The sequence below is a fragment of the Physeter macrocephalus genome, chromosome 21 (genome assembly GCF_002837175.3).
Source record: "Physeter macrocephalus isolate SW-GA chromosome 21, ASM283717v5, whole genome shotgun sequence".
Taxonomy (NCBI): Eukaryota; Metazoa; Chordata; class Mammalia; order Artiodactyla; family Physeteridae; genus Physeter; species Physeter macrocephalus.
Genome location: NC_041234.1, coordinates 26799642 through 26825619, shown reverse-complemented (window position 1 = coordinate 26825619; position 25978 = coordinate 26799642). Strand labels below are relative to the sequence as shown.

Here is a 25978-nt window from a genome sequence, read left to right as displayed (position 1 = left end):
TCCGTGGCATGCGGGATCCTCCCGGACCGGGGAACGAACCCGTGTCCCCTGCATCGGCAGGCGGACTCCCAACCGCTGCGCCACCAGGGAAGCCCACCCCGATATTTTTGAATAAGTTTTTTGAATCAGTTATTTTGTAGAATACCCCTCAATTTGGATTTTTTTTTTGACGTTTTCTCATGGTTGGACTAAGGTTATGCATTTTTGGCGTAATCTTGGCAATTTTCTGTCAGAATTCTACAGAAATGATACATCCTTCTTAGTGCATCACATCAAGGAGCTCATGATGTCAATATGTCTTATTACTGGTGATATTGACCTTGATCACTTTATTAAGATGGTGTTTGTCAGATTTCTCCATTGTAAAGTTACTGTCGTTCCTTTTGTAGTGAATAAATACCTTGAGAGAGATACTTTGAGACTATGCAAATCCTGCTTTTCCTCAAGCTTTCACCCACTAATTTTAGCATCCAGCAGTAGAACTTTCAGAGTATCGATTTTGCCTCTCCAGGCGGGCTTATAAACTGAACTTAATTTAATCTTAAATTTGATGTTAATTTATTGCCTTGGAGCTTTCTATAGTTAGTGGGTAAAGTAAATTTGTACTACAAATTCTCATTAGGCAGAATATTGGCTTTGAGATCTAGCAGGTAATCTATCCATCTTCCTCCCTTCCTCCCTTTTTTCCTCTCTCCCTCCCTTTTTATACAGAGACTCAGAAAAAAGGTCCATTGTCATCTCTCTAAGACAATGGTAAGAGTTTATTAATCCTTCTTTCACTTCAGTTGCAGCCTTTTACAGTTCTAACTTTATACACAGGTTTTGTATGTAGGAGTTCCAAACTGCTACTCTCCTTGGCCAGAGGCCTTGTTTCTTGTGCCTGAGTGAGCATTAAAATTCAAGCTCTTACCTGTTAATAGTGTTCAATTCCCACCTCCCCCAGGTGCCACCCTGTTAGTTTGTACACCTTCCTCTCTGGCTGTACCAGCTACCTGTTTGCCTTGGTACCTGCGACATTTTCTCTCCTTTTTCACAAGCTCAGCCAGCAGTTTGAGTTTCAATTGCTATCTCGTCTACCATTTTGCCACACATAATCTCTTTACCATGCCATACAGACTCTCAACTTACACTGGAGAAAATACAGACTAGACACATTACTGGGGAATGTAACATCATTATAAATACCTATGCTGAAGTGGATTTGGCTTTGCTTGTGTAGACCTAGTTAAAATCAGCTCCACTATTTAAAATCTTAATAACTCTCAGGCTTTTCTCTTTCTATTTTTGAAGCATATCCATTCTTATAGCCTTGAGTTTTATGGGATGCTAGAAAAAATTCTTGGCATTTTAGAATAAATAAACCATATAATGTTGTGCCAAAACAGATAGACTATTTCTTATGTTTCTAAAGAGTGGAAAAAGGACCAACTCTTTTTCTGAGGTTTTATATATACATGTATATTTATACTGTGTTTCTCTTATTTCTTTTTCCATGATTATATTCTTGTGGGAGTGGGTAAATCATTAACAGTGAAACTACTATTTCATCCAAAATACAGTGTTCTAATGGTCTCTTTTTGAAGAATAAAAGCAAGGCAGCTGTGTGGCCATTAGTTGCTAACAAATGACCAGGTTAGTGCCACCCAGGCTTTCTCCTTTAATTAGAGTCCCAGTTTTGTCTTAAAAAATGAAAACAGTAACTAAATGCTAATTTTTAGTTCCTAAGAGGGAGAATTATGATGTAACAATTATGATGTAAAATGAGAGAATATTACAGAGCAGGAAGGGAATGACACTTAAGCCACCATAGGGCAAGCCCTACCTGGCTGTTTTTCATTCAAGTAAATTTTGCAACCCAAAGTACCGGGTATGGAGGGTGTGCCTCTCAGTGTGGTGTTTAGCCATGTACATTTAGCGTTCATTCAATAAACATATATTAGGCACCTACTCCTGTATCAGGTCCCATGGTGGGTTCAGAGATGAATGAGCTGCCCTTGGAGAATGCCAGCCTCATCTTTGAACCTCGATCAATCACCATAGGACCTGACACTGACGTTTCTGGGCCACCCAATTCACGTCATTCTCTTTCCACACCATTTTGGAAGGGATCTCTCCTTTGCTGTCCAGCTTTCTCCTACCCTTAAAGATATTCCAGTTTACATTTTTTCTCTTAAGATGTTCCTGAACACCCCCGCTCACAGTGATCTCTGTCTCTTTGATCTCCTTGCATTTATGGCTGGTGCCACTCAGCACATCTTTTTATTCCCTCATGCATGTTAGTTGAAGAATAAGTGAATGAATACAGGCATGAACAAAGGCAGTGACCTTTGTTTGGATTCAACGTTTATTCACATAGTAGTTAGGATCCTATAGAAAGGGGATTCTTAACTGATTTTGGCCTTTCTTGAAGGAAAGTTCATTCTACTACCTACTGATAATTATAATAATAGCTAATACTTGAGTTTGGAGACTCGAATCAAGATGGTGGAGTAGGAGGATGTGGAACTCACCTCCCTGCACAAACGCATCAAAAATACATCCATGTGTGGAACAATTCTCACTGAAAACTGAAAACTAGCAGAAAGACTCCTGTACAACCAAGGCTATAAGAAAGATCTACATGGAATTGGGTAGGAAGGGAAAGGAAGCAATCAGGTCGGGACCTATGCCCCTGGGAGGGGACTCAGAGGAAAAGGGAGATTACACAGGTGGAGACCCTCCTTGGGAAGTGAGCATTTCGAGCCACATATTGAGTGCCTCAGTCCTGGGGCCTGACAAAGAGAAGATGAGCCCCCTTGGCTAGTTAGAGAGCCAGTGGGACTAATATGAAGGCTGTGGGAAGCTTGGACTCCACTCATGAGGAACACACTAATTCTTGCTTGCTCCTGAAGCAGGGTGGAATGGGTGATTGAAACTACACAGGTGGCTGATTGGTTTCCTGTGACTGCCCTGGCACACGCCCCAGCCTGAGGCGAATGAAAACTCCAGCACTGTTTGCTTTGTGTTGTAGCTCCACACTGGAGTGAGGGCTGTTATGACTGAGGAAGAAGCCTGGCTAATAGACACTGAGGTGGCTCAAACCCTAAGCAGAGTCTGAGCAAGGAGGGGGTAGCCACGTCTGGTGATCATGCAGGTGGTGCATCAGAGGCAGTCCGGATCTCTGGCAGTGGCCAGACCACCACAGCCCATTCCGTGACTCTCACCGAGTACCCACACCGGCCCGTTTTGCTCCAGCACTGCTCCCCTCTTGGGTGAAGGTGCTGGTGCTGGTGCTGGGAGGGGGAACAGCACACACTTAAATGGAACTGAGCCTGCTCAGCCCCGACCCTCAGGACTTCTGCTTCACCAACTTGGGACCTGACTCTACCCCTCATAGGGTGGTGATGGCCACTGAGCAGAGGGGAAGCCCCCCTCACACTTTGCTCTGCCCTAGCCCTTCAATGTCCAGCCCCATTGTCTACCTAGGTGATACCTGCCAGCACACCCTGAGGAAAGACACGACTTGTGTTCACATCAAATCCAGCTCTCTCACCAAAGCCACTGAGCACATACAGACTGTATAGGGTTGCTCCCACATAAGGATACCTCTTCAAGACCACCATAGGTAACTGTTTCACCTAATTTCATAGAGGCAGAGAGAGAAGCAAAATGAGAAGACAGAGGAATTTGTCTCAATTGGAAGTGCAAGAGAAGACCTCTGAAAAAAACAACTTTTGAAACAGAAATAAACAATTTACCAGATAAAGAATTCAAAGCATTAGTAACAAGAATGCCAAATGAATTAGGGAAAAAAATAGATGAACACAGTGAGAATTTTAACAAGGAAATAGAACATATAGTCAAAAGGAACACAAATAACAATTGTTGGTGAGGATGTGGAGAAAAGGGAACCCTTGACATCATTGGTGGGAATGTAAATTGGTGCAGCCACTGTGGAAAACAGTATGGAGGTTCCTCAAAAAACTAAAAATAGGGCTACCATATGACCCAGCAATTCCACTCCTGTATATATATCCAAAAAACCCCCAAAACTCTCATTTGAAAAGTTACATGCATCCCAGTATTCATAGCAGCATTATTTACAATTGCCAAAGTATGGAAGCCACCTAAGTGTCCATCAGGAGATGAATGGATAAAGAAGATGTGGTGTGTGTGTGTGTGTGTGTGTGTGTGTGTGTGTGTGTGTATGTGTATGTGTATATATATATCTATATACACACACACACACACACACACACACACAAATAGATATAGTTATACATTAACTTATATGAACCCCATGGTAACCACAGATCAAAAACCTACGACAAATACATAAAAACAAGAAAGAAAGGAACATAAGCATAGCACTAAAGAAAATCATCAGACCACAAAGGGAGAAAGTAAATGAAGAAGAAAAGAACAGGGAAGAACTACAAAAGCAACCAGAAAACAAGTAGTAAAATGGCAATAAATACATATATATCAATAATTTATTTGTGTCAGTGGAGTAAATACTCCAATCAAAAGACATTGGGTGGCTGATTGGATTAAAAAACAAGACCCATCTATATGCTGCTTACAAGAGACTCACTTCAGAACTAAACACACACAGACTGAAAGTTAGGGGATGGAAAAAGATATTTCATGCAAATGGAAACGACAAGAAAGCAATATTTGTATCAAGCAAAATGGACTTTAAAACAAAGTCTGTAACAAAAGGCAAAGAAGGGCATTATATAATGATAAAGGGATCAGTATAAGAAGAGGATGTTTTACTTGTTAACATGTATGCATCCAATATAGGAGCACCTAAATATATAAAACAAATACTAACAGACCTAATCAGAGAAATTGAGAACAACACAATAATAGTAGGGGACTTTAACATCCCACTTACATCAATAGACAGATCATCCAGACAGAAGATCACCAAGACAACAGTGATCTTAAATGACAAAATAGACCAGTTGGATTTAATAGATATCTCCAGGACATTCCATCCAAAAATAACAGAATACACATTCTTCTCAATTGCACACGGAACGTTCTCCAGGTTAGATCACATGCTAGGCCACAAAACAAGTCTCAACAAATTTAAGAAGGTAAAAATTATATCAAGCATTTTTTCTAACTACAGCAGTATGAAACTAGAAATCACTTACAGGAAGAAAAATGGGAAAAGCACAAACGTGGAGACTAAACAACACTGGTGGTTTTTTTAAAGTAAAAACCAATGGGTCCATGAAGAAATCAAAGGAGAAATCAGGAAATATCTTGCAACAAATGAAAATGGAAACATAACTTTCCAAAATCTATGGGATACAGTAAAAGCAGTTCTAAGAGGGAAGTTTATAGCAATACAGGCCTACCTCAAGAAACAAGAAAAATCTCATATAAACAACTTAGCCTTCCATCTGAAGGAATTAGAAAAAGAAGAATAAACAAAGCCCAAAGTCAGCAGAAGGAAGGAAATAATAAAGATCAGAGAGGAAATAAATAAAATAGAGACCAAAAAATAAAATAGAAAAGATGAAACCAGGAGCCAGTTCCAGATAAGTGTATGGGAAAAGAAAAACAAAATTAATAAACCTTTAACCAGAATCTTCAAGAAAAGAGAGAGGACCCAAATAAAAAGATAAGAAATGAAAGGGGAGAAATAACAACCAATACCACAGAGATACAAAAAATCATAAAAGAATACTATGAACAGTTATATGCCAACAAATTGGACAATCTAGAAGAAATGGACAAATTTCTAGAAACATACAACCTTCCAAGACTGAATCAGGAACAATCAGACAATCTGAACAGACTGAACACTAGTAGTGAAATTGAATTTTTAATAATAAAAGCTCCCAGCAAATAAAAGTCCAGGACTAGACAGCTTCACAGGGGAATTCTACCAAACATATAAACAAGAGCTAATACCTGTTCTTCTTAAACTATTACAAAAAATTGAAGAGGATAGAACACTCCTAAATTCATTCTATGAAGCCACCATTACCTGGATACCAAAACCAGACAAAGACACTACAAAAAAAAATCACACACCAACATCTCTGATGAATATAGATGCAAAATTCCTCAACAAAATATTAGCAAATGGAATTCAACAGTATATAAAAAGGATCATATACCATGATCAAGTGAGATTTATTCCAGGGATGCAAAAATGGTTCAATTATTTGCAAATTGATCAGTGTGATACACCACATTACTAAAAGGAAGGATTAAAAAATCACATGATAGGGGCTTCCCTGGTGGCGCAGTGGTTGAGAATCCGCCTGCCAATGCGGGGACACGGGTTCGTGCCCCGGTCCGGGAAGATCCCACATGCCGCAGGGTGGCTGGGCCCGTGAGCCATGGCCACTGAGCCTGTGCGTCCGGAGCCTGTGCTCCGCAATGGGAGAGGCCACAACAGTGAGAGGCCCGCGTACCACAAAAAAAAAAAAAAAAAAAAAAAAAAAATCACATGATAATCTCAATAGATGCAGAAAAAGCATTTGACAAAATTCAACATCCATTCATGATAAAAACTCTCATCAAAGTTGGTTTAGAGAGAACATGTCTCAACATAATAAAAGCCATTTATGACAAACCCACAGCTAACACCATACTCAATGGTGAAGAACTGAAAGCTTTTCCTCCAAAGTCAGTAACAAGACAAGGATGCACACTCTTGCCACTTCTATTTAAAATAGTATTGGAAGTACTAACCACAGTAATCAGACAAGGAAGAGAAATAAAAGGCATCAAAATTGGAAGGTAAAAAGTAAAACTGTCACTATTTGCATATGACATGGTACTACATATAGAAAATCCTAAAGTCTCCACCCAGAAACTATTAGAACTAATAAATAAATGGATAAAGAAGATGTGGTATAGATATACAATGGAATATTACTCAGCTATAAAAAGAATGAAATTCTGCCATTTGTGACAATGTGGGTGGACCTAGAGGGTATTACGTTTAGTGAAATAAGTCAGATAGAGAAAAACAAATACTCTATGCTGTCACTTATGTGTGGAATATAAAAAATAAAACAACGGAATGTATATAAAAAAACAGAAACAGACTCTCAGATATAGAGAAGAAACTAGTGGTTACCAGTGGGGAGAGGGAGGTGGGAGGAGATAAGGGTATGGGATTAAAAGACACAAACTAGTATGTATAAAATAAATAAGCAACAAGGATATATTGTCCTGCACAGGAAAATATACCCATTATTTTGTAATAACTTTAAATGAAGGATAATCTATAATAATATTTAATCACTCTGTTGTGCAACTGAAACTAATATAATATTGTAAATCAACTACACTTCAATAAAAAAAAAGAGCTAGTACTTACATGCTACTTACCCCATGACGGGTGCTGTACTAAATGCTTTCTATATATTAACTCACTTAATCCTCACAGCAATCCTAAAAAGTATATACTATTCTTATACCCATTTTGTAGATGAGGGGACTGAGGCACAGAGAGCTTAAGGAAGCTACCCAAGATCACATACTAAGTTGGAGAGCTGGGATTTGCACCAGGCAGTCTAGCAGTTTAATCATGAGTTCTAAGATGTAGAATAAAACTAGGTAAGTTTGACTCCTCATTGTGCCTAACTAATGCCTTATGGTCTTCATCTGTGAAATGAGAATAATTCAGGAGATGACTGAGGGGATAAAATAAGTTAATATATGTTAAACACCAAGCCCGTAAATGCCCAGTTACATTCATTCCATTCACGTCCCCTCACCACTGGCCACATGGAACTTATACTTTCTGGTTCTAGAAGGCATGTGTGTGCTTCCAGATGGTCCAGCAGCTGTCTGTACAAACCTTGAGATCTTTGCTCTCGTTGAAATTTTCTTTCTTGACTTTACCCTTTCTGGATGGCTCTCTTCTGGAAGGAGCACAGTTGGGGTGGGATTAAAAAAACTTCCTGGGCATATACCCCTCCAGTTTTTCTTCTATTATATGTGGTTTTATACTTATTTCTATTTTGCCTTGTTTCAGAAATGGGATTAAGTTGAGTTACTAAGATGCAAACAATTCTATAACACAAGATGGATATACAAATAATAAAAGTGAGAGAAAAAAAATAAATATAGGAACGAACTGTGGATCCAGGGTGGAGTTGATACACAGAGTGTATTTACAGACTCTGAAGTCATGGGCATTTACCAGAGGTCAGCCATACGCTGGCTCTGACCTTCCTAGAGGTCAGCACCAAATAAGAGACTACGAGCATAAAGCAACAATAAGCCCATTGCTTAGCAGAAGGAATCCTAATACAGAGCCCAAGACTGGCCCACTGTTTGTCCCCCTCTGGGGCTGAGGCTGCCCCCTGACCCGCTCTCTTCCTCCTCTCAGGGTGGTGGACAACGAGGGGACCCTACAGCTGAAGAGAAGCTTCCCCATTGAGCAGAGCTCGCATCCCGTACACAGCATTTTCTGCCCCCTCATGTCCTTCCGCCAGGGGGCCTGTGTGGGTGAGTCCCATGGGGTCAAGGTGTCTGAGTGGCCAGGGAGGGGCAGGGACCAGGGCTGGTGCTGATCTGGCTCAGCTATCATGACATCCTAATGCCCTGACTTCCTGGGCCTCAAGAACTCTCATGCCCCAGCAACCTCACACTTTGAACACAGACCCCCAAACAGCCCAGAAACCTCACAGCCTAAGACACAGAACCCTCCCCGCCACGGACAAAGAGCTCAGAGACCTCACACTCTGGACGCAGAGCCAAAACAGCTAGGTGACCTTGCATCTGGGGATGGTCCACCCCAGAGCCCCCAGCCCCGGGACCTCACACCTTGGACATAAATCCCTCAACACCTCAGAGACTTCACATGCAGGGCACCCCGCTGCCTCCTGCAACACCTCCTGATGGTCTTCTCTCATCTGGGCAGTGACGGGCAGCGAGGACATGTGCGTGCATTTCTTTGACGTGGAGCGGGCAGCCAAGGCCGCTGTCAACAAGCTGCAGGGCCACAGCGCGCCCGTGCTGGATGTCAGCTTCAACTGCGATGAGAGCCTGCTGGCTTCCAGCGACGCCAGCGGCATGGTCATCGTCTGGAGGCGGGAGCAGAAGTAGGAGACTTCCAGCCTTGCCACTGTCCACCTTCCCACCCGCCTCCGGCCCCAGCCTTGTGTTTGTAAATAAAGTTCCTGTGGTTGTGCCGATGGCTGGCTCCCAGGCCTTCTGGGGGTGGGATGGGGGAGAGGGCGGCTCTGGGACCCAAGATGGCATGGGGTTCACCTCCTCATTCGTGCCTTCATGCATTGATTCATTGATGGATTCATTCAACAACCGTTTATGAACGTCGGCCATGTCAGAGGCACCACTTCAAGTGTTTTACACAGTCACGCTTTGGACAGACGTTGTGGAGCACCTACTGTGCTCCGGGACCTGTTCTAGGCACTGAGGGTACAAGCTGTGACTTAAACTGACAGGAATGGCTGCCCTCGTGGGGCTTACATTCTAGTGGAGGCAGGTAGATAATAGACAAAAATATATAATAGGTCAGCTAAAGCTGAGCGTTGTGAGGAAAAAGGGCAGGGGATAGAGTGCAGGAGTGAGGGGAGGGTTAGGCTCTTTTTGGTGTCATGATCAGGGAAGATGTTCCTGACAGTGAAATTTATTTTTCTTTAACTTTTATTTTATGTTGGAGTATTACATTAGGTCCTTGTTGATTATCTTTTTTATTTTATGTATAGAAGTGTGTATATGTTAATCCCAAACTCCTAATTTATCCCTCCCCTCCTTCCCCTTTGGTAACCATAAGTTTGTTTTCTATGTTTGTGGGTCTGTTTCTATTTTGTACATAAGTTCATTTGTTTTCTGTTTTTAGATTCCACATATAAGCGATATCATATGATATTTGTCTTTCTCTGTCTGACTTAACTTCACTTGGTCTGATAATGTCCAGGTCCATCCATGTTGCTGCAAATGGCATTATTTCATTCTTTTTTATGGCTGAGTAGTATTCCATTAACTTTTATTTTATGTTGGAGTATTACATTAGGTCCTTGTTGATTATCTTTTTTATTTTATGTATAGAAGTGTGTATATGTTAATCCCAAACTCCTAATTTATCCCTCCCCTCCTTCCCCTTTGGTAACCATAAGTTTGTTTTCTATGTTTGTGGGTCTGTTTCTATTTTGTACATAAGTTCATTTGTTTTCTGTTTTTAGATTCCACATATAAGCGATATCATATGATATTTGTCTTTCTCTGTCTGACTTAACTTCACTTGGTCTGATAATGTCCAGGTCCATCCATGTTGCTGCAAATGGCATTATTTCATTCTTTTTTATGGCTGAGTAGTATTCCATTGTAAATATGTACCACATCTTCTTTATCCATTCATTTGTCCGTGGACATTTAGGTTGCTTCCATGTCTTGGCTATTGTAAGTAGTGCTGCTATGAACATTGGGGTGGGTGTATCTGTTTTCTCTGGGTACGAGGCCCTTCCCTGTTCTAGTTGTACCTGCTGCCACCATGTGGGTTAATTCGGCCTGCAGGAGGCTTAGGCCTGAAGTCACTGTGACCGTGACTAGTGACTGTTGCTGCAAATCAGCTCTGGGCAAACTTCACCCTGGGAGTGACCACTGTGTGGCTTAGGAGGGACTGTGCTCCAGCACTTGCTGGAGAATCTCCCTCCTGCCCACAGTGGAGAACATGGCTTCTGAAATGGCAGGGAAGTTAGGTTTGTGACTGACAACCAGCTTCCCTATTTCGTTTTATCTTAATTCATTCCTGCTCGTTTTCCCTTTATTTTTTATAGAAATGTCAACCTCTTAATAGATGAGCATATTTATTTTTGATTTAGAGCCATTTATGCTTTATAGACGAGGTGTCAGCATATGGATTTCTGAATTACTTTTAAAACTGCTATTTTTAGGTCTGATGTTCTGTGGTTACACACTAGGATTCATTACATAATTTAAGCACAGGGTGTTTAGAACAAGGAGCCAGGAACAAGTTCTCATTATATTATCTGGACTGAAAATGATTTCTCACTGACATTGTAAAGTTTGATAGTTCCAGCCACTGTCAGAGTGTAGTCCGGTCGATTGCCTAGGTTGTGTCTATGACTTCTGATTCAGATAAGTGATTTAATTCTCATTTCAGTGCTGCCCTCTCCCAAGCTCAGAATTCTTCATAGAAGACCAAAACAAATAAAAAAATAGGACGTGACAATAAAATGGAAGAAATTTTCCTACTTCAGATTCTGATAAGGAAGTAAATCATTGTATTCATCAATGGACTTATATTTCTTCCTTTTCTGATTTATTTCCTGGCATAGGAGACCCAGTTGCCTTAATGACGATCTGTCAAATGAGCGTAAGCCAAATACTCTATCTTGGGGCTTCTATGTCATTAAGTGGTCCTAGGGAAGGGCCACTGTAAGGGTTGTACAGATTGTGGACTGCACAATTCTGGGGACACCAAGCATGGAGAGGTTCTTTTCTAGTCCCTCTATCAGTGGTTAGGGTACTGGGACAAGGCTCCCAGCCTTTTCTCTGCTACTTAATCTTTTTTTCCCTACCAACACCCCACCCCAAATTTGGCTTCTTGGTCTCCAAATCAAAAGCTTGTCTCTCCCTCTGTCTTTCATGTTGACTTGGGCACATTTATTGAGGATGGACATGATTGGATCCCTCCTTTCCTTAACGCCCCCCCCCCACAAATACACATACGCCCCATCTGTGACAGATCTTACGGAATTTGGTTAAGTGCAGCCCCACACCAATGCCCAGACTGCTCTATAAACCTCTTTGTAAGGTTGCACAAACAGGGAGAAACTAAACCGTGCAGTGTAGGAGGTTCCATGCAGATTCCGAAAGTGATTTATTGTATGAAAAATTGGTTTTTGTTTATTTGTCTTTAGAACCTAGTTAATGGTCACAACCAGATGTATGATGGTCTCAGCAAGAGCAGACCATTTTGAGAAGCAAACAGACCAAAATAGGGAAAGAGTTGTATTAAAATGTGCAAAACACATATTTTCTGAATTAAAAATTAAACAGGAGGCACTAATAGGAGACTGGACACTGTAGAAAACTCAGTAGTAAACCAGAGAACTATCTTTAGAAACACTCTCAAACAGAGCAAAACAAGAAAGAGATTAAAATGTTGAGAAAGAAGAGAGCAGAAATGGAGGTAGAGAGGGAACTGAACAAGTGGAACTACGGTAATAATCAATGATAATTTTTAAAGAAAAATCCTTTTCTAAGTGAAAAAAAATACGTCTGGAAATTGAGAGATTTCACTCTGTTCCAAGCAAAATATGTGAAAAGGGATCACCAGATACACCTTGGTAAAAATTTAAAGGTCATATATGAGGAAAGAATCTTATAAGGAGCATCAAAGCAAAACATACACACAAAATAAAGCTTGAAAACGCCACCACCACCAGCAGAACCAGTGACCTAAAAACCACAAAGATGTGGCTTCAGGTAACGCAAGGAGAAAATGGATCAAATCTTCAGTGCTTTGAGAGTAAGCAAATTGGGGACAAGTTGTTTTTCGTACATGGAGACAATAGAAATGTTTTTAAATCTTCAAGAAAACGGACTATAATATAGTTTCTTTGATACATTACTCAAAGTAACCTATTACTTTCATAAACTACTCCAGAACATGAAGAGAAAATCAAAATTAAGACCTCAAGGAGGACGTCTTATCTTGAAAGACTGGACCAGCATTGAACACTAAAACAGGTTGCACACACACACGCACACACACACGGTTATACAGCTAAATTCAAGGATAAAACATTATTTCAAGAAGTGAATATTGTTAGAAAAATTGAAAAGGAAGATGACATGGTTTGTACCACAGATAAAATAGCCAAATAAAGAGAGTTGGGAAACTAAGGGCTGAATTCTTCATATTTGATCTTGAGAGTAAAATCATATTTCATGCTTACCTTTGAAAATCAGGTAGTTATAAGTTTAAAATATTTTAGGGAAATTTCAACTTAACCAAGATAAAATTCCGAATAGAATTACAGAATCTAATAATCATTTCACAATGTATATGTATATCAAATCATCACGTTGTACACTTTAAGTATATATAATTTTGTCATTTATATGCCAATAAAGCTGAGTGAAAAAAGAATTCTGGGGAGTGGGACTGGAGCTTGAGGTGGTGAGGAGATCATTATATAACTTTTTATATTTTTTGAATTTGATGACATATTTTATTATCTTAAAACCTATTATTAGGAAACAAAGACAAGCACAAGGCATAGTGTTCCTTTTTAGAAAAATAAATTGCAGAATCTAAGAGCAAACCTAGTGTAGTCTTTATGGCAAAAGACAAGTAGCAGTAGAAGGTAATAGCAACAGTACATAAAAAACTGAAAACAAAACCAGAAGACAGGGGAAAAAAAGTCCTAGGAGAAGTCTTGACCATAAATGTGAACTCCCTGATGGCCCCTGCAGCCATTATGACACATTCTGTCTTCTTGAGGTTGGCATATGATCATCTCTCTTTCACTTTCCTATTTAATTCCTTGAGCTCCCATGGGCCATATTATGAGGAATTCCTCTTGAGGAATAATCAATATATTCCTCCTGAGGCCTCTTCCCTTCCCCTTCCCCCTTAGTTGTCTAGGAACCCCAGGAGGGTGACTTCGTCCAAGGAGGGTCAGACCACTGTCCAACACCACTGCTGTGGCTCCTTGCTTCACAAGGCTGCTGTGGGAGACTGGTCCTGCCAGGCTGATGGATGCCACTGGAATGCCTTAGCTGGCCAGAAGATCAGCGGCTAGGTTTTGCTGTTAAGTTGGGAGAGACATGAACATGTCTATAAGCTGAAGAGAAAGGATCAATAGGGACCAAGAAATCGAAGGCATAGATGACAGACTGGATAGTTGATGGATCAGTGGGCAGTTAGGGATGAAGAAGCAGTTAAGGATGGGTCAAGGCATAGTTATGCCTTTGCCCATTCTCCACAATGGATGGCAGAAAACCTCATCTCCAGGTTAACAGAGAATATCGAGGTCACGAGATACAAACCTCCCCCATGCCCCTGCATCCACAGCTTCACATTCCTCCCTTCTCACCTCAGTAGAAAAGGCGTCCCCTCTACCGTCCAAAGCTAGCTTCCATGATGGCCCTGTTTCCCAGACACCGAACAAGAAAGAGACTAGGACCCATCCTCAGCCAAGCACATCCAACCCTAGTTGATGCCTCTCAGCTTACCCTCTTGCCCTGTTTCCTCTGCCCCAGCAGTCCTTACTGGTATGCCTACACTCACATTGCTTCCTGAGTGCCCTGACGTCCGACTCTCTGTTCATAGTATTCGCTTGCTTGACATCCTTCAAAAGATTCCCTTCACCTGTGGAAGAAAACCCAGAGGCCCCATGTGTGCCTTTCATGATTGGGCCCCACCTGCCAGCTCTCTAACTTATCTCTTGCTTCATTTCCCTAATGTTCTAGTCATCCTAAGAATCCTGATCGTCTGGGTTCAAATCGTGTCTCCACCATGTACTAGCCGTGTGCCCTTGGGCAATTTGCTAGAGCTCTCTGGGCCTTAGTTCTTCATCTGTAAAATGGGGATAGTCCAGGTTCCTACTTAAAGGGTTGTTGTGAGGTTAAATGAGTTCATACATGGGAAGCAGTTAGATCGCTCTCTGGCGTACACTAAGCATGTGAAATGGTAGCTCCTGTTATTAGTACTTTGTACAGCTCCTAAGATGTACCATCCTCTTGCTCTCCTTGTATCTTTGAGGATATGGTTTTCTCCCATTCCTCCCTACCTCCTTCCCCTCCCCACCCTACTTTTCTGACTAGCAAGTTGTCCTTCATCTGCAGGGTCTGTCCGCTCTATTGACACCTCGACTGTGGAGCATTCCTAGATTTCCCCCTTAATGTGTATACATGCCAGACTGGATGAGGGATACTTTTTCTGAGCTGGACATATCTTTATTATAGCCCTTTTTCTACTTTGTTGACGACTTGGCCTTCCTCTTGGTCTGTGATTAACTGTAGGGTGCAGGCATGGAGGGCTGGGAGTCAACTCTAGTCCATTCTTCTCTTATTTTCCATCAGTTGATGTGGCCTGACATGGGCTAAGTATTCATTTAGTGTTTGTTGAATGAATGAATGAATGAATGAACAAATGAATACATAGGTAAGGGACATGTGCAGACAGAACGCTGTAGAAGAAATATAATTTCCAAGCAAATAAGAGATGTTCAAGTTTATTAGTAATCAAATCACTGTTGATTAAAATGAGACATCATTTTTACCTGATGAATTAGGAAACACTTTTAAAAATGATAGTATCTATTTCTGTGGTCTCTTTCTTGTTGCTGGTGGGAGGGTAAAAGCAATTTAACACCATGTATCAAGATCCTTTAAAACGTCCTTTTCTAAAAAAAAAAAAAAAAAAAAAAAATGTCATTTTCTTTTGCCCACCTAATTGTACTTCTGGGACAGTAACAGAAATAATTTTAAATACAAACAAACGTTTATGCTTAAATACATACATTATGACATTATTTATATAAAAATTTGAGAAAAGCCCACAAAATATCCAATAATAGAAGAATGGATTAGCATTTTGGTTTCAGAAGAATGTGTGATGGTAAGAAATGTATTAGTTAAAGGAAAAAAGCAGACTATAGAATACGTTCACAACTATTAAGAAATAAAAGACAAGTAGATACCTCTGTGAGGAAGTATGCCAGAATGATTACTTGGTTATACTTGGATGGTGGGAGTGTGTACGGGGTTTTTTCCTGCTTTTATATATTATCCAAATTCTCTATATTTAGAAATGTGTTCCTTTTACAATGGAGTAAAGCCAATAAATTTTATATTTTAAAGTGTGTGCTCAGAAACAATTAAGAATCTGATTATATTTTGTTTGATATGTTTTGACATGAGTAAGTCTTAAATTACGAAGTTGATTTTAAGTACCAGGGGGCACAGATCTGGTCTTGTGTTCAGCCGATCGTGTGACCAGTAAATAACCTGTGGGCTTATATGACGCCACCCTCCATGTAAGAACCCACAGTTGTCACAGGGCTTAGCATGGCCTCTAAAACATCACATCTGGCCACCAGTGAGAAAGAGTTAAAAACAAAAAGCCAAACAAGTGAGGTTTGCTTGGAGACAAATAATCCCTGAACACAGGATGGGTGTAAATGAAAAGGAAGGTGGTAGAAAATGAATCACATTGCTTGTAAATGAAATGCCTATTCATCCTTTTCTGACCACATCGCAAGTTAAGCACTATCATCCCGGCGTCCACTTGCTGGATGCAAAAATCTTGACATGATTTAAAAAACAAAAAACAAAAGAAACCTCACTGTTGTCTTAGCTTGCTTAAATGCGTATTGTACCAAATTGTAGAAGAATTATAGATGAGCGTTTTAAAGGGTTTCTAAAATTGTACCCCTATGAAGAATATTGCTAATAATATACAGCAATTACTGTTAACTGCATGAGAATATCTCATTTTGTTTGGCTACACTTAAACAACCCCAAAGTTGAGTGCACCAAGACATACTGGATTTCAAACTAAATAAATCAAAATTACCATGTACATTCCACTACATGTCAAAACAGGAAAAGCCATAGTATTTGATGTGAAATGAAGATTAGAGCAGTAATAGAGAGAAAACTAGAAGCTGCTTACATTTATTTGGAATAAGAACACAAGCTCAATGATTTTCAATGCAGATGTACTTCTCTTTGAGAAAATACATCAAAAAATCAATTTACAAAGCAGAGAAATTTGGCAGTAATTATTATACTGTCAAAAGATTCTTTAGTTTCCGAAGAACTTATTTCAGAGTTCAGTGTGCTTGCTTGTCGTTAACCACTTGACAGAGAAATTATTAGAGGAATTTAAAGCTAAGGTGTTAGGTGCCATTGCCAATTTAAAATGACCCAAATGAAGATAGAGTATCTTTATATGTAATAGAGAGTGAAAGGGGGCATCCAATTTGAATTCTAAGAATTAAGCATTTGTGCAGTGTCTCAAATCTATCCATTATATAAAGGAAGGCACACCTGGAGCTTATTACTTTATCACTTCAGACTTAAATCCTGAATTTGACTATTTAAAACAAGTGTACCATCTTCCATTTACATTCTGTGATAAATTCCATGATTTCACCCATCAAAGACATTTCACATTTTTCCAAGATAAACTTGCTTAAAGGAAGTAACTCATCTAGTTTAATACAACATGAAGCTATCTTCATTTTGGGATGATGAGAATAAAAATTGCTATTGTTTATTGAGCGTTCCTACAGTTCCAGGCACTATAGAAAGCTAAATGCTTTTCATACCTTGCAAACTTAACCCTCATTTTTCATTTATTCAGAAAACTATTTATTACAGAGTGCTTACTGTGTGTCAGGGACTATTGAATGTGTTGGGGATTCAACAATGAACAAAATAGACAAATAGCCCCGCCCTCTGTGGAGCTTACGTTCTGGCAGGGGAATAAAGACGATATACAGTATAAGAAAATAAATGATATACTAGGTTGGCGTATGATGAATGCCACTGAGGAAAAGAGAGCAGAGAAGGGCTTAGGGAATGCCAGGCTTATAGGGGGAGGGGTCACACTTTTGAAAAGGATGGTTAGAGAAGGCCTCATGGAGAAGATGACACCCAAACAGATGAAGATGCCCTACAGGAAGTGAAGGACCAAACTGTGTTAACTGTCTTGGGGAAGAGCATTCCAGATAGAGGGAAGAGCAGGTACAAAGACCCTGAAGTTGGAGATGTGCCTGCCTTGTTTGAGGAAGAGCAAGGAGTGCAATATGGTGGGTGCAGAGAGAAAGAGAGAGGGGACGAGGTCTGAGAGAGAGAGCAGAAGAGGGGACGCATCATGTCGGGCCTGGTAGGCCATCATGAGGCTTTTGGGTGCAACTTCAGGAGAGATGGCAAGCCCTCAGAGACTTTTGAACAGAAGCATGATAGGATCTGACTTAACGTTTTCACAGGATCATCCTGGCTCCTGCGGTAACATAAAATTCTGTGAAGCAGGTGGTCTTGTCCAATTTCACAGATGAGGAGCAGAGCCTCAGAAAAGTTAAAAATTTACCAAAGTTCCCATTTATTAGCGAATTTGTGGGGCTGCAATTTTAATCCAGGTCTGTGTAATTTGGAAGCTCACATTTCCCCCACTAAACCACACTGCCTCCCAATTGCAAACAGGCTGTGATCCAGGCTGGGGTAGATGATTTTCTTATAGTCTGTGGTGACCTCTTTTTTTCTTTTTTCTCTGGAGTCCCTTGGCTTCTCTGGCGAGGCCACCATGTCACACAACTCCAGGGGACACAATTTATACCATAAGTCTATAAATGTTCTCCCTGGAGGTGGGCAGTACCCAGCCAACATGGCCATGTGTAACGGCTTTGTTCTCCAGTGAGATTGAAGAGCTCTGTAAATGGTTTTGAGCTATAGTTAGGCTGGTAGCAAAATCCGGTAAGACATTTGTACTGGCTCCATTTGATCTATCTTTCCATTTCTCCTTCCTCTGACACATATTCTACCAGCTGTCTCTACTACTCTCTGCGGTCTGGCAACACACTAGTCCAGCACCATGCCAGGCTAGGACGTAAGTTATGGGAAGGCAGGGTGTTCTGCTCTGTATGGGCAGCTTAGGCCCACAAGTAACAGAAAACCTGAGGGAATGTAGGATGTGAGCAGGTGTGCCTGGCTTCTCATTAGACAAAGTGAAACACATTTTATTTGTTGAATATCAAATTGAAGGAGATGATACAGGGTGCTATCTAACTGTCATTAAAATTGCTGCTTGGTTTAATTTAGGCTCAACCAGATTTTCTTGTAAGCCTTAGGGCCAAAGGCTTAGACTCTTGAGCCCTTGTTTACATTGAAACTAATTTTTTTAGTTTGTTTGAAAGACATTGCTTACACTTTAACAATTCGATATGTAAGAAAATACCCCGAGATTCAGACCTTTAAAATGAAGTTTTGATTCACCATTACTTTACTGGGTGACTTTAATGGAATTATGTCTTGTAAAACTGTTTAGCATTTCATGTTTCAGAATTCTGCATAGTTACCTCAACACCTTAGAGCAGTTTGGCTTTTTTTTAGTCTTATGGCTTTAATTACAAAAATGGAGAGAAAATCATGGCAGCATCCCTTATAAGATTAATTAAATATTACTGTGATGATCTGTATAAAATATTAGTGCCAGGAGCATAATACAATGTTGAGTAAAGGCAAAGGTGATTGCCATTTGAGTCTTTAAGATGAACAATATTAATCACAGAATACCAGATCACTAAAATTATGGCTGCTTTTTAAAGTGCGTTTTTATTTTCCTTAAATGATGGGGCAGGAAGTACCAAGATGAGACTTTGCTCTCAGATCGTTTTGAGGTTCACTCTGAAGGTTTAAGTGAGAAAGGGCTATGTCTGATGGAAGTTGGACCTTTGTTTTTGTGACTGCTGCTAGCAAAAATGGAATATGCAGAAAACATTTTGGTGGGTCCTCAATAAGTTAAACATAAAATTACTATATGACCCAGTGATTCTACTCCTAGGTATAAATACCTAAAGAATTGAAAACAGGTGTTCAAACAAAAACTTGTACATGAATGTTCATAGCAGCACTATTCACAGTAACCAAAAGGGGGAAACAACCCCAGATGTTCACTGATGCATGAATAGATAAGCAAAATGTGGTACATTCGTACAATGGACTATTATTCAGCCATAAAAAGGAAGGAAGTACTGATACCTGCTGCAACATGTATGAACATGAATGCATTATGCTAAGCGAGAAAAGCCAGACACAAAAGACCATACTGCATAACTCCATTTATATGAAATATCCAGATAGGTAGTCTGCAGAGATAGAAAGCAGATTAGTGGTGGCCAGGTGGGGAGAGGGCTGGGGGAAGGAAGAAACTGGAGTGATTGCTTCTTTGGGGTGATAGAAATATTTTAGAACATATAGAGCCGGTGGTTGCCTGACATTATGAATGCACTAAATGCCACTAATGGTAGATTTTGTGTTCTGTGTATTTCACCACAATAAAAAGAAATGGAATGTGCTACTTTTGAAAAGATTCCTCATTCTTGGTGAAGCCCATTAAAGTTTGACAGGGTGGGGTGGGTCCTAAAGAAGGGACACGTGGCAAACACAGGGCAAAGGGGTTAGCAGGGCGAGGCTTGCACTGCCTGACTGGGATAGCCGGTGCCAGGACCTGGCTCGTGTGGGTGCAGCAGCCACCCCGGCCGCCACTCAGGGGCCCCTGGTGTCCTGCACGACTGAGGGCGGTTTTAAGTGTGGGGCAGCTTGTTTGGAATCCTCACATAAAGACATGGAAAGCGAGATAGCTTCATGATGGTGGAGGAGTAAGACGTGGAGATCACCTTCCTCCCCACAAATACATCAGAAACATTTTGGTGGGTCCTCAATAAGTTAAACATAAAATTACTATATGACCCAGTGATTCTACTCCTAGGTATAAATACCTAAAGAATTGAAAACAGGTGTTCAAACAAAAACTTGTACATGAATGTTCATAGCAGCACTATTCACAGTAACCAAAAGGGGGAAACAACCCCAGATGTTCACTGATGCATGAATAGATAAGCAAAATGTGGTACATTCGTACAATGGACTATTATTCAGCCATAAAAAGGAAGGAAGTACTGATACCTGCTGCAACATGTATGAACATGAATGCATTATGCTAAGCGAGAAAAGCCAGACACAAAAGACCATACTGCATAACTCCATTTATATGAAATATCCAGATAGGTAGTCTGCAGAGATAGAAAGCAGATTAGTGGTGGCCAGGTGGGGAGAGGGCTGGGGGAAGGAAGAAACTGGAGTGATTGCTTCTTTGGGGTGATAGAAATATTTTAGAACATATAGAGCCGGTGGTTGCCTGACATTATGAATGCACTAAATGCCACTAATGGTAGATTTTGTGTTCTGTGTATTTCACCACAATAAAAAGAAATGGAATGTGCTACTTTTGAAAAGATTCCTCATTCTTGGTGAAGCCCATTAAAGTTTGACAGGGTGGGGTGGGTCCTAAAGAAGGGACACGTGGCAAACACAGGGCAAAGGGGTTAGCAGGGCGAGGCTTGCACTGCCTGACTGGGATAGCCGGTGCCAGGACCTGGCTCGTGTGGGTGCAGCAGCCACCCCGGCCGCCACTCAGGGGCCCCTGGTGTCCTGCACGACTGAGGGCGGTTTTAAGTGTGGGGCAGCTTGTTTGGAATCCTCACATAAAGACATGGAAAGCGAGATAGCTTCATGATGGTGGAGGAGTAAGACGTGGAGATCACCTTCCTCCCCACAAATACATCAGAAATACATCTACATGTGGAACAGCTCCTACAGAACACCTCCTGAACGCTGGCAGAAGACCTCAGACTTCCCAAAAGGCAAGAAACTCCCCACGTACCTGGGTAGGGCAAAAGAAAAAAGAAAAAAACAGAGACAAAAGAATAGGGACGGGACCTGCACCACTGGGAGGGAGCTGTGAAGGAGGAAAAGTTTCCACACACTAGGAAGCCCCTTCACTGGCAGAGACAGGGGATGGCGGTGGTGGGGAAGCTTCGGAGCCACAGAGGAGAGCGCAGCAACGGGTGCGGAGGGCAAAGTGGAGAGATTCCCGCACAGAGGATCGGTGCCAACCAGCACTCGCCAGCCCGAGAGCCTTGTCTGCTCACCCGCCAGGGCGGGCGGGGCTGGGAGCTGAGGCTTGGGCTTTGGAGGTCGGATCGCAGGGAGAGGACTGGGGTTGGCTGCGTGAACACAGCCAGAAGGGGGCTGTGTGCCACAGCTAGCCGGGAGGGAGTCCAGGAAAAAGTCTGGACCTGCCTAAGAGGCAAGAGAGCATTGTTTTGGGGTGCGCGGCAAGAGGAGATTCACAGCACCGCCTAAACGAGCTCCAGAGACGGGCGTGAGCTGCGGCTATCAGCACGGACCCCAGAGACGGGCGTGAGACGCTAAGGCTGCTGCTGCGGCCACCAAGAAGCCTGTGTGCAAGCACAGTTTACTCTCCACACCTCCCCTCCCGGGAGCCTGTGCAGCCCACCACTGCCAGGGTCCCGTGATCCAGGGACAACTTCCCCGGGAGAACACACGGCATGCCTCAGGCTGGTGCAACGTCACACCAGCCTCTGCCACCGCAGGCTCGCCCCGCATTCCGTACCCCTCCTTCCCCCTGGCCTGAGTGAGCCAGAGCCCCCTAATCAGCTGCTCCTTTAACCCTGTCCTGTCTGAGCGGGGAGCAGATGCCCTCAGGTGACCTACATGCAGAGGCAGGGTCACACAATCAATCTGATGTGCCCTGCATCTCTGGAATAGCTGAATAGACAATGAATCATCACAAAATTGAGGCGGTGGACTTTTGGATCAACTGTAGACTTGGGGTTTGCTTTCTGCATCTAATTTGTTTCTGGTTTTATGTTTATCTTAGTTTAGTATTTAGAGCTTATTATCATTGGTAGATTTGTTTACTGATTTGGTTGCTCTCTTCCTTTTTTTAAAATATATATATATTTTTTTCCTTTTTCTCCTTTTGTGAGTATGTATGTGTATGCTTCTTTGTGTGATTTTGTCTGTATACCTTTGCTTTTACCATTTGTCCTAGGGTTCTGTCTGTCGGTTTTTTGGGGTTTTGGGGTTTGTTTGTTTTTTTTTACAGATCACTGAAATTACTTTATAATTTATAACACTTCTAAGACTTAAACAAATTATTATTTTATAGTTATTCATTCCCCAAGAAGAAAATGGGTACAGGATCTTTCAGTAATGAAGTTGGAACATTGTAAAAGTAAATACAGCATTTGACAAGGAAGATGACATAAGTCTGTCCCGTCATTTGATGTAGAAACAAATGCTGCTTAACAAGGTTGAGTCTCGTATTATTTATCTTTGATAACACTTCTTGGAAGTCTTGTGCCTTAACAAAATGCTGTGTGATGACAGGTTATAATATAATCCCAAGATTAAAGCTATTTTGTTTATACTTATCTATTTCCATAATGTATTATAATTTTTTAAATTTATTTTTTATACAGCATGTTCTTATTAGTCATCCATTTTATGCACATCAGTGTATACATGTCAATCCCAATCGCCCAATTCATCACTCCGTGACCCCCACCCCCCGCTGTTTTTTTAAAGTATAGTTTTTAGCTCTTGTTATCATTGGTGGACTTGTTTTTTGGTTTGGTTGCTCTCTCTTTCTTTTTTTTATTACTTTTATAATTTTTCATTTTTAATAATATTTTTTAAATTTTTAACTGTTTATTTTAATAACTTTATTTTATTTTTCTTTCCTTCTTTCTTTTCTTTCTTTCTTTCTTGCTTCTTGATTGCTTGCTTTCTTCCTTTCTTGCTTTCTTGCTTTCTTTTTCTTTTCTTTTTCCCTCCCTTTTCTTCTGAGCCAGTGGCTGACAGAGTCTTGGTGCTCCAGCCAGGCATCAGGCCTGAGCCTCTGAGGGGGTAAGAGCCGAGTTCAGGACACTGGTCCACCAAAGACCTCCCAGCCCCACGTAACATCAAACGGTGAAAGCTCTCTCAGAGAACTCCATCTCAACGCTACGACCCAGCTCCACTCAACGTCCAGCAAGCTACAGTGCTGGACACCCTATGCCAAACAACTAGCAAGACAGGGACACAAGCCTGCCCATTAGCAGAGAGGCTGCCTAAAATCATAATAAGTTCACAGACACCCCAAAACACACCACCGGGCGCAGTCCTGCCCACCAGAAAGACAAGATCCAGCCTCATCCACCAGAACTCAGGCACCAATCCCCTCCACCAGGAAGCCTACACAACCCACCGAACCAAACTTACCCACTGGGGGCAGACACTAAAAACAACGGAATCTACGAACCTGCAGCCTGCGGAAAGGAGACCCCAGACACAGTAAGTTAAGCAAAAGGAGAAGACAGAGAAATACACAGCAGACGAAGGAGCAAGGTAAAAACCCACCAGACCAAACACATGAAGAAGAAATAGGCAGTCTACCTGAAAAAGAATTCAGAGTAATGATAGTAAAGATGATGCAAAATCTTGGAAATAGAATAGAGAAAATACAAGAAACATTTAACAAGGACCTAGAAGAACTAAAGAGCAAGCAATGATGAACAACAAAATAAATGAACTGAGACAGAAGAACAGATAAGTGACCTGGAAGATAAAATAGTGGAAATAACTACTGCACAGCAGAATAAAGAAAAAAGAATGAAAAGAATTGAGGACCATCTCAGAGACCTCTGGGACAACATTAAACACACCAACATTCAAATTATAGGTGTCCCAGAAGAAGGAGAGAAAAAGACAGGGACTGAGAAAAAATTTGAAGAGATTACAGTTGAAAACTTCCCTAATATGGGAATGGAAATAGTCAATCAAGTCCAGGAAACACAGAGTCCCATACAGGATAAATCCAAGGAGAAACACGCCAAGACACATATTAACCAAACTATCAAAATTTAAATACAAAGAAAAATATTAAAATCAGCAAGGTAAATGTAACAAATAACATACAAGGGAATCCCCATAAGGTTAACAGCTGATCTTTCAGCAGACACTCTGCAAGCCAGAAGGGAGTGGCAGGACATATTTAAAGTGATGAAGGAAAAAAACCTACAACCAAGATTACTCTACCCAGCAAGGATCTCATTCAGATTTGATGGAGAAATTAAAACCTTTACAGACAAGCAAAAGCTGAGAGAGTTCAGCACCACCAAACCAGCTTTACAACAAATGCTAAAGGAACTTCTCTAGGCAAGAAACACAAGAGAAGGAAAAGACCTACAAGAACAACCCGAAACAATTCAGTAAATGGTAATAGGACCATACATATCGATAATTACCTTAAATGTAAATGGATTAAATGCTCCCACCAAAAGACACAGACTGGCTGAATGGATACAAAAACAAGACCCATATATATGCTGTCTACAAGAGACCCACTTCAGACCTAGGGACACATACAGACTGAAAGTGAGGGGATGGAAAAAGATATTCCATGCAAATGGAAATCAAAAGAAAGTTGGAGAAGCAATTCTCATATCAGACAAAATTGACTTTAAAACAAAGACTATTACAAGAGACAAAGAAGGACACTACATAATGATCAAGGGATCAATCCAAGAAGAAGATATAACAATTGTAAATATTTATGCACCCAACACAGGAGCACCTCAATACTTAAGGCAAATGCTAACAGCCATAAAAGGGGAAATCAACAGTAACCAAATCATAGAAGGGGACTTTAACACCCCATTTTCACCAATGTACAAATCATCCAAACTGCAAATAAGTAAGGAAACACAAGCTTTAAATGATACATTAAACAAGATAGACTTAATTGATATTTATAGGACATTCCATCCAAAACAACAGAATACACATTCTTCTCAAGTGCTCATGGAACATTCTCCAGGATAGATCATCTCTTGGGTCACAAACCAAGCCTTGGTAAATTTAAGAAAATTGAAATCGTATCAAGTATCTTTTCTGACCACAATGCTATGAGACTAGATATCAATTACAGGAAAAGATCTGTAAAAAATACAGACACATGGAGGCTAAACAAAACACTACTGAATAACCAAGAGATCAGTGAAGAAATCAAAGAGGAAGTCGAAAAATACCTAGAAACAAATGACAATGAAAACACGACGACCCAAAACCTATGGGATGCAGCAAAAGCAGTTGTAAGAGGGAAGTTTACAGCCATACAATCCTACCTCAAGAAACAAGAAACATCTCAAATAAACAACCTAACCTTACAGCTAAAGCAATTAGAGAAAAAAGAACAAAAACCCCCCAAAGTTAGCAGATGGAAAGAAATCATAAAGATCAGATCAGAAATAAAGAGAAATGAAGGAAACAATAGCTAAGATCAATGAAACTAAAAACTGGTTATTTGAGAAGATAAACAAAATTGATAAACCATTAACCAGACTCATCAAGAAAAAAAGGGAGAAGACGCAAATCAATAGAATTA

The 25978-nt window shown here is 40.9% G+C and overlaps 1 protein-coding gene across 1 annotated transcript in view; it reads left to right on the top strand.

Annotated features, from left to right (window-relative positions):
- EFHC2 (EF-hand domain containing 2) overlaps positions 1 to 25978 on the top strand; it is a 159068-nt gene that overhangs the window by 95767 nt on the left and 37323 nt on the right. The window contains 1 exon segment of the mRNA XM_024116470.1: positions 3887 to 3905. Coding sequence (XP_023972238.1) covers positions 3887 to 3905 — 19 coding nt within the window.